Source organism: Boleophthalmus pectinirostris, unplaced genomic scaffold (assembly GCF_026225935.1).
Source record: "Boleophthalmus pectinirostris isolate CB_2022bp ecotype Guang Dong unplaced genomic scaffold, ASM2622593v1 HiC_scaffold_13, whole genome shotgun sequence".
NCBI classification, from domain to species: domain Eukaryota; kingdom Metazoa; phylum Chordata; class Actinopteri; order Gobiiformes; family Gobiidae; genus Boleophthalmus; species Boleophthalmus pectinirostris.
Window position 1 is genome coordinate 19,650,195 of NW_026571036.1, and position 10,181 is coordinate 19,660,375.

The 10,181-nt window shown below is 37.4% G+C and overlaps 2 protein-coding genes across 2 annotated transcripts; both read left to right on the forward strand.

The window, feature by feature from the left end:
• Positions 1–1,305: 1,305 nt before the first annotated feature.
• scml4 (Scm polycomb group protein like 4) lies at positions 1,306–7,492 on the forward strand. The gene is given in 6 exon segments (XM_055149807.1): positions 1,306–1,598; positions 2,828–2,957; positions 4,959–5,104; positions 5,106–5,166; positions 5,855–6,000; positions 6,906–7,492. Coding segments are annotated over 6 exon segments (807 nt in total). The 5' UTR covers positions 1,306–1,400; the 3' UTR covers positions 7,032–7,492.
• A 754-nt stretch (positions 7,493–8,246) lies between these two features.
• Positions 8,247–8,927, forward strand: LOC129407702 (mitoregulin-like). Its single transcript, XM_055149597.1, has 2 exons — positions 8,247–8,506; positions 8,715–8,927. Exon 1 carries the CDS (start codon positions 8,322–8,324, stop codon positions 8,490–8,492), a length of 171 nt encoding a protein of 56 aa, XP_055005572.1. The 5' UTR covers positions 8,247–8,321; the 3' UTR covers positions 8,493–8,506; positions 8,715–8,927.
• Positions 8,928–10,181: the final 1,254 nt, after the last annotated feature.

Sequence of the window (10,181 nt, forward strand, 5' to 3'; positions counted from 1 at the left end):
TGTTGTCTGTGTTTACAGTGGAGATTACAAAGTATAATTTCAAATCTTGTAACACAAAACACAGCACAGCGTGAATCCCTTGTCACCCGCTCAGGCTTTTCATTTTTTCTAGACCAAAAAGAAAAATCCTGAGCTGCAGCAACTGTAATTACATTAGAGCCCTACACACACACACACACACACACACACACACACACATACAGGCGCGCGCACACACACACACATTGCTTTGAGCACAGCACTTTGGCTGGCTGCTCTGGGATGTTAGAGGCGTGTTGCTATGGCGACACAGAGGGGACAGGGGGGTTTGGGCTGGTTTTGGTGAGGAGGGGAGGAGGAGGGAGGGAGGAGGCAGAGTTACCGGCATCTTGACAAGAAGAAGAGAGAGAGGTGTGCAGAGGCAGAGGAGCAGTAGCGTCACACGGACAGAGTCCAAACGCCCTGGGGATAACTGAGGATAGCAGACTGAGAGGTGGTAGGCATAATATTCATTCATTAGTATTGACAACGTATACACAAAACTGCATGTATTTGTATATGTTGTTTAGGTTTATAATTAAAGTTACATTGGCAGTGAAAATTGGTATAAAGCTTTAATCATGAAGCGTTAAAAGGGTAAACTGAGGTCTCTCTGGCTTTTTTGGGCTAAAACAGTAATATTTGCAACTTGTGGATATGGTGCATGAAAATCACTGCCGCTGATGGGTATGTAACATTTTAAGACAATTTAGAAAAGAAGAAATTAGAGAGAAGTAGAAATTGCTATTCAAAATTAGAATTATTTAAATAGATAGTAGTAATATTTATTGTAATAGTCTAATAAGGTTAATTTGGTCTTCTGATAATTTATTCTAAAATTATATCAAGGCGAAATGTACTTCATTAGACTATTTGTAAGTGCACTGTAGCTGACAAATTTACTGAATTGTCAATACATTTACTTTTAAATTATGGCTGAAGCAAATTGCTACTGTAACTAAAGAGCTTTGTAAGCATGGACGTGTGTGGTGCTGGTGCAGTCATTCAATAGACAGTTTAAGTATTCCATGATTGATCTGAATTCTGTCATGTCAAACTCCTCTGCAGCGTAACCAGGCGGCATGAGAGAGAGAGAAACAGAGAGTGAAAGAAAGAGAGTGAGAGGAGTGAGGCTTGATTGATTGTTAGATTGTGTAGGAGTAGTGGGTCTCCCTGCTTTGTCTCTCTGCAGTAATGATATTTATTACAATCTTTGCAGCTGTGGATGGGGGAGGGGCTTCAGAGCTTTATGTGGCTTTGTCTAGCACTATTTCCCTCTAAGTTTCACTTGACTCTTTCCGTTCCAGATAAAGGCTGTGTCAGTTCGCCACTTCCTGCTCATTGAAATTACCTATCTGTGTCTTGTCACAGCTCAAGGTCAGATGAATTCAGTTGCAGTTGCCGCGGATATGCAGACCCCCGCTTTAAGCCCACAGTTTATAACCAGCGGTCAGAGTAAGGTCCCGGGCAGGAAGAGAGGAAGACCCCCCATACGTAAACTGGAATATGAGAGATGCTACGTGGAGACAGTGACCCCCATCAAGATCCCCAAGAAAAGAGGCAGGAAACCAGGCTTTAAGGTCAGCATTTTCTTTAAATCGTAGAACTTTGCAATTCAATTTAAATCAAGATTCAGTCATTTAATTGTCAGTGATCCTCTTGGGTCTGAATCGACAGATCTGCAGCCCATACTCAGTTGGTAAAAGCACGTGGTTTGATTTTAGACTAGAGAGAATTGTTTGACTTTTTTCTGTTAATAGGCTATGATTATATTTTTAATAGGCAATTATTATTTTTTTCAAATTCTTGTCTACATTCTGTAGGAAGTTATAGTTATATGCTTTAATAATACAAAACATAATAAAACCGAAACCTGTGATGGATCAACATGAGGAAATAAAATCTTGATCACTCAGCCCTAAAATTATCGTTACTTTATGCATTTATATCACGTCAAAGTGTCAAATATGTAACTGTAAACATATTGCTGTATTTTCAGAGACAGGAAGCAGGCTCTATATCTCTGTGATTTTAGCTTACAAGACATATCTTCTCCTTTTGACCTTTCTGTTTCCCACCACAGCTCACATCTTCCTCTCAGTGTGCAGTGTGATTTGCATATTGATTTAGAATAGCTTTTACCTCAAATGCCCTCAGACTGGAGCAACATTTTTTATTTTTCTGGACATGCATGCTTGTGAATCTTTGTTGTTTCATTAAAACATATTGTATGAATGTATTTAAGTTAATTATAGTTACATTTAGCCACTATCTGTGCCATTAATTAAGAGCTCATGTTTATTTTATTCTATTCTCTCTATTTTATCATAGCACATATATTTTGTATAATTTTTCATTGTTTTATGTTGCAGCATACCACCAAAGCAAATTCCTGGCTTTTTCATGGCACTGACAATGGCAATAAATGTTTTCTGATTCTGTTTTACTAGTATAGGAGACAAATAAATTTTTCATAATATATCTAGGAATCTGTCAATTGCTGATTTTGTTGTTGTTTTTTCAGTTTTGCACAAAACAAAAGACTCTTTGAAAACAGCCTCAAAGCTCAGATACATATTTAATGAGTTACATACTGGGATGTTTTTCTTTTACAAAACCATGGTTGATTTCCTCTTTTTTTATACTAAAATATTTATGCATTCCTGTTGCTTTGTGTGTGAGAAGCTCAATAAGCAGCGGTATGAAAGTGACACCTTCTTATCTGATATGATCGGTGTATTCATGTGTATCTCCTGTGTGTGTGTGTGTGTGTGTGTGCGTGTGTGCGTTTATGTGTGTTTGTGTGCAGCTGAAGCCCAGGATGCTGCTGTCCCCGCTGGCTAACTCTCCCCCGAACAGCACCCCTGAGCCAGAGATGGGCTCTCTCCCACAGGACGCTGCCCTGGTGCCGCACTCAGCCACTCCACAGGTCCTCACAGGTGAACATTAAAGCTATTAGAGGTTTTCAGAACGTACAGTGATATTGTTGCCATACAGTATTTAATGGTGGGAGAAAGGAATATTGTGTTGCTGGTGACGGTTGAAAGGGAATAATGACAAAAATGGACCATCTCTACTTTTCTTTATTCATTCAGTTATAATAATCAATTCAAATGTTTGTAATCCATCAGAAGTGTGCTGAAAATGACCTATAAATGTGCTGGCTGAGTATTGCACAATGGACTGTAATCATTCAATCATTCAACAATTCATCTGGCAGATTTCTCTTGAATTTTGCAGACCTTCAGCTTTTCATATTAAATGTCAACTTTTTATATTAAAGGGCTAATATTTCACTATTTTCTGATCTAAGTTATAATTCTGTTTCCTCATCAAAAACATACCTGAATCTAATTATAAAGAATTACTCAAACATGTTTGAATGAAACAAAACACAACTCTGGGTATGTTTTGATTAATTCTTTTTTTTTTTTAATGAAAAAAAAATAATAATAATAATAATAATTGTGAAGGTAAATTCATATAGTATCAGTATTTTCAACTTACATTAATCGATCTGTATTAAGACTCTATTGTGTATGTTGAAGATCCTGGCAGAGATAGGAACAGCGATGGTAAAGATCTGATCCCCACTGAGGAGTCCTTATATGGAGATGGAGGGATGCAGTAGTGTACGGCCAACCCTAACTTGATATAATTTGCTTGTAATTAACAAAAATATTAATATTTGATAAAGCAAACTAGAATGAATATTTATGGCTATAATTCTCTGCTTTGAGCATATAGAACCAGGGGATGCTGCTTACATTTCCTACAGTTTACCAGTATCCACAAATACTCTTTAGTGTTTTGACATCTCCCTTGCTGCTGTGCTCTGTGGCCTATATTCTACTAGATGTTTGTACATGTGTCACTGTTGTTCTTTCTTTGTTCATTGTATACACTAGTGACATGCTGTGGGAATGCTCTTTTAGATATTGTCTGCTCTTTGTTAGATCAAAACAATAAATACCTGTGGGGGGTTTGAATAGAATGCATGCTTTCAATAAATTATATCAGAATTTTCCCTTATGATGTATTACCCATTGAAACTCTGCGGAAAATTCTGCTTTCTATCCTTATCTAAAATATATTCAGTCATTTTTCATGTCTCCGCTCCCTGCAGTCTGCCCTGATATGAATAAGCAAATATTTAAGATAGCCTTAAGAATGTTTGAGATGGAGTAGGCAATTTGACATGTCAAGGACCACAGCTTGTGCCTTTGTTCTGGGGAAAATGGGGCGTTTGATGTTAAAATGTAGACATATAATCCTCTTCCCTGAGGTTTATGTCAAATTGTACAGAGGAGAATTAAGCCAATAAATGACTCTATCATGTGCTATAAATTATGTGCATAATTTTCTGATAAAAATTTACATTTCAGTGGAGTTTTTTCATCCAATAAAACTCTTCATACAAATCCATAACTGCATGATGGAATTGGAAAAATGTACCACTATGTAACTAAGTCCACCACCTGCTTGTTTCTCTTGAAAGATGTTAATGCTTTGCCTGGACTGTTCCACAACATGGCATTAAACTAATCCGTGTTATATTTATTCAATCACAGGTGCTTTTATTGCTCAGAAATACTTGCAGAAAAACGTGTGTTTTTATTGGGAGCAGGGTTGCTTCTCCACAGGTATGACTTAAAGAGTTGCCTGCTTGTCTCCATGTAGACAAAGAAGTTTAGTGCAATATTCTGTGGAACATTCCAGCCAAATTGATAACAACAACAGAGGGGACAAACAAAAGTGGCCACTAGAAAAGTTACATAGTGCACCTTCAAATAAGATGACCATGAACCACAGTGAGAGGAATGACTGATCGATATGAATTTGGCATTTTGACAAATCTGTTTATCTGGAGCTAGTTCAAATAGATTCACACATTGCATTATTAAACTATGGACTGATTTAGCCTTTTCTTGTTTTTGCAGCAGAGACAACTACTCCAGATGAGTATCTGTGTGACCCAGTCGAGTCCAAGCGCTACGCTCATGACCCCAGTGACTCTGCCTTCAGCCGCATGCCTCCTCAGTACCACCCCAAACGCGCCTTTGGTTTCCGCAGCAGCAGTTGTCCCACTCCTGTGCCTGTGTAGACAGGCCTCAAGCCCAAGATGTTTTCAGGAGACCAACAGGAATGGTGAGGGGTCCCAGGTCAACTTTGGTATGATTAAATAACCCTGCACCTTGCTTTAGTTTAGGCCAGTGTTTCTCAAACTGTGGTACATGTACTGATGTACGCAAGGTTTGCGTTTCTTGTGTTTGTTTTTTTAGTCACTTTTGTTAAAATTTTTGTCCTTCTTTGGGTTATTTCTAGAACTATTCATCATGTTGTAGTATAGACTTAATATAGGCATGTTTTAGACCTGGTTTAGATTTGGTGGTACTCAGACAGATGACTTTCTTACTTGGGGTGAGAAGTTTGTGAACCTGTGGTTTTGACTTCCTCTTGAGAGATCAAAGTCCACACACACATAGCAGACATTTTCTGATCATAACAGCAAAGCAGACTACAAAGCTGCATTCAAGCCACTGAGTGAAGGGACACATTGCTGACAGTGGTGCACACAGTGGTTTACACAAGTCAGGCTAGTATTTTAGCAGTGAGACTTTTCTTTAGTTCACTGTTTAAATGAAACTTGTCAGTGAGTGGGGCCAAAGAAGGTGGAAAAGTTTTTTTTTTTTTTTTGATATTTTTCTTGTTCTGTTCAGAATTTGCAGTCATAAATTTTTCTTTATGTATTAGTCAACATTTGAGTTTGAATATTCTGATATAATTAACATCTACATTATGAACAAGCACCTATTCTGTTTTTAACTCCTCCCAGGGTACAGCTCAGTGCTAGAGGCTGGGGAGAGCAAGCGTCTCTCTGATAAAGACCCTTCCACCTGGGGGGTGGAGGAGGTGGTGTGGTTCATCCAAGACGCAGATCCACAAGCACTGGGTCCTCACGCAGACACCTTCAGGAAACATGTAAGTCTATGTAAATGTGGCACACCTATAGGGTCGACACTTGTCCGTCTTTTTATTGTCCTGTACCTGTGTAGGTCCCTGTCCCCTTGTTATTATTATTTTTTTTATTCTATTGAATCCACATGAATTGTATAAAAAGAAAGATTTGTAAAAAAATTTTCCCACAAAGACCATAGACTTTTTATTAATGCTTGGAAGTGATATCACGCTGGGGGTGTTCTACCTGTATCTCTATTTGCAGAATGTTCAGTAGTTACCATGGTGACACAATACACACATTAGCAAACACATAGAGATCTTCAAATTCAGATTCAGACAACTTTATTAATCCCACGAGAAGCAATTAGTTTGAACAGTAAAAAAATTAATTAATTAATTAAAAAAACAGAAGAAAAAATTAAAAAATGGACGTAAACAACATATCAATACAAGCATTCATTGTCCTGTTTAGTTTGTTTGATTTTCAACAGAAATGTGAGAGTGACTAACTGACTTATTTAAGCGCACAAATCAGCTCACCTGTTGTAGTTCCAGCCAAGATATCTTTTTCTAATCAAAATAAAGCTCAGATTAAGTGTAATTTACATCTAGCTTGAGTAACAGACTTTCTAACAGAGCATTGCTTCCAGTTAGCTTCACACCCCTAGGGAATGTTGATAATGTCAGCTGCAAAGGATCTCTATACTGACAAATCTATAAACTGACATTCATTATTGTAATATGATTAGTTATTGCTATTCCAGTCTCTCTGTTTTGTTCTCGCTCTTTTTATAATACAATACTGTTTTTACAATTGGAAGTGGTGACCCTATGTCTACAAATTACTCACAACACCTCACCACAGCTCGAAATTCACTGTAAAGATTACATTTGAATTGATTTGTAATAAAACTTTTTTGTTTTAGGAAATCGATGGGGATGCTCTGCTCCTGCTGAAAAGTGAAATGATGATGAAGTACCTTGGGCTGAAGCTGGGGCCAGCTCTAAAGCTCTGCTACCACATCGATAAACTCAAACAGAGTCGCTCCTGATTTATGGGGGAGCTCAAACCTGCAACTGTAGCTGGTGCCAGGAATAGACTTTATAGAGCACAAGGCTCTTACATCTGGCAACAAAAGGAACATAAGCATACAATAGAAAAAATTGTCAAAGTATGTCTATAGCATTGACTTCAACATATCGTACAGCTTTGAATGGACCGGTGCGATATTTGAGCTGCGTTCAGCAAATCTGTGCTACCAACAGACAACATATCAATACCTCAGAGCAACAATATAAAAACAATAACAAAATGGTGCTTTAAGTTATTGCCATATTTGTCAATTTTAGGTGTTGTATATACTCTTTCAATTGTTTTAATACTTTTCTATTGTTATAATGTTTTTGAACTCTTACATCTTTTGGATTTGCAGCTGAAGTGATTTTATTGCCACACAATATACAGAACTACATCAAGGACACACAATAGCATTAAAACACATTGAATACTGTAGCCTGTTTTTGTGATTGCTTTGTCATTGTCAAAATGAATCACCACAAACCACTACTTTAGACTTTCCCACAACTGTGCATTCTAACAGGAAGTCCTCTCAAGTTATAACAACAGCTAGAATAAACATTTAGATTTTTTCTGAAGTAGTTTTTGGTTAAACCTGTGCAAAAAAAAAAATTTTTTATCAAAACCAGCACAATGTCAATCAAATATATACACAATACTGTTATTAAATAGACCTGTGCAATCTGCGTACTACATGCCACATGCTACAGCATGTTTTTGTATGACCTGAGACATTAAAATTATGTGACCTATCAAACATTGTCATTGTTTAGTGTATTATATAGGCTTAATTACTTACGAGGCATGCTACTTAAAATAATATTGTACGCATAGGGATGCACCATGTAGGAATTCCTCAGTGGTGGTTTAATTTAGTTTCCTTCTTGTTAATGCGTTGTTTTTTTTTTATTACTAGCAAATTAAATTTAGGGCAAGGATACATTTAGTTTAAAGGTTACATAGGCTATAAGATCTGTATATCTGTTTAGCCATAGGCCTACTCAGTCTAAGATTATTTTTGTTTTATTAGGCAACACACCTATGTGCCAGTGTATATTTCATGTTTACATATCATATTTAGTAGTTCTACTAGTTTCTTATGTTTGATTTTCTGTGGGGATACTGTGTAGCCTCGGCTACACTAAAGAACTCTTACGAGAATCTCGTTGGTTCTCGCGTGAATAACACTTCCTGCTTGAGGAGCAGCCTGATCAGTGTGTGCGGTTTACAGAGAAATGCGTGCATCTGTCAGACAGAGGTGAATATGGCAGAAGTGTCGGAGAGGACGCTCCAAGTGGCGGTGGTGATCTCCTTTGCTGCGGGCTTCGTGGCGGGCTGGCAGGCCAACAGGATGAGGAGGAAGTTTCTAGACTGGAGGAAAAAACGGCTACAAGACAAACTGTCCGAGACGCAAAAGAAAATAGATCTGTCCTGAAGGGTACAGCCACTGTACGTCCGTGTAACACACTGGTTACATTCACATGTCTAGGCCAAGATCTGTACACTCTCTATTCCATTCTATTTTTTTCGTTATAGCTCTAAACCTAAATCACTGACATAGGCTTAAATGTTATATTGTCCCTCTATAGGCCAGTAATAAATGTTACATTGTAGACAGGGTGTTCTGTTTTGTTTCACAAGTGTTATGTTCTTTCAGGTTTCCCATTGCTGCTGTTGCCGGGTGGACTGGACTTGTGCTGCTTGTTACAATGAAAGAAGTCATATCAACAAACTGTGGCACTGCCTCTATGTGGACTTTAACTTTACACTCACAAACATCACTACTCAAATGTGTCCCATTGTCCAGTAGGCTTAATTTGTGTTTGTAGCTCTGTGGTCAATAAATTATTTTTACATTTGGTAGACTAAACCAATGTTTTTGTGCATCTGATTTTGGTCTAATAAGTTAGGATTCTGTATCAAAGGTCGAATCAGCTGTTACAAGGCAGACTTAAACGCACTTCGGTTTATTTTTGGAGGCCTATTTATTAAAGTATCGTGTTGGCTCCCTCTGCTGGTGGACATACCTGGTTACATGTAGCAAAATATTTTGTTACATGTAAAAACTACTTAATTTTGAAAAGAAAAGAAAAAAGATTACAAAGTGACAGTGCCAGTGATTGCATTTCCTCCTCTAGAGGGGTGAAAAATTGGCTGTGGTTTGCCTACAAGTTTTAAGTAAATGTTTTTGTAAATAGCGATAAACTTCGATAGATCAAAATTTACGAGTTAATATCACCCTGAGTATGTTGCGTTGACTGTCACTGCAGCAGAGGTGAACCGTGCAACATTTGCTATATTTATATTATACTTACATTATATTTACACTAATTAACAGGTTGGTTGTATTATTACTATATTTGTATCTATTAGAATAACACAAAAAATATATTGTGAAATAAGCATGCGAAAATAAATAATAGATGCTGTCAGTAGGTGGTGCTACAGGCCTGTGTCACTGTCCACATGTTTACTCCGTATCAGACCTTGGCATTGTACAGCTCCCGGGCCACATATGGCCCTTTGGTTGACTCTGAATGGCTCCTTTAAGCTAATTTGGAATTACAAAATAAACATATGCCATTCAGGGGCTAAAGCTGCACTGCTTTTATTTTAGAGGTGTTTTAATGACATTTTTTGTAAGGCAACCCGACTTTTTCATTGCTTAGTCATAACATAAACTCTTTCTAATCTTACCAGTCTTTTTTTAATAAAGAAATGCAATTAATATTATGCAGAATTGAGTTAAGCATTTTGGCCCTGCCCTCCACAACATTTTCTGTTTTTCATGTGGCCCCATGAAAAAAATAATTGCCCACCCCTGCTCTATATCATATTGTTGACATTGTTTCAGATGGGAGTTTTGACAAATCCCCTCTTTCACATTCACATTTTAACACAGCATCACTTGTAATGGACATAAATTGATCTTGATCATGCCAAACACAAAAAACTTCAATATTCCATAACGATGAATGTTAAGAAACACTTCGATATCAAAATATAATAAATAGAAAGTAATACCCTAATTTGAAGAACTAGATTTGATGCTGTAAACATATAGCCCAAATTAAAGTGGCTGGAGAGTTTGCTGACAAATAGAGGATGAGATGAGTGCCATGGG

What these genes read in the sequence shown, in the direction of transcription:
- LOC129407702 (XM_055149597.1), top strand. Translation starts at nt 8,322, where the DNA reads ATGGCAGAAGTGTCGGAGAGGACGCTCCAAGTGGCGGTGGTGATCTCC.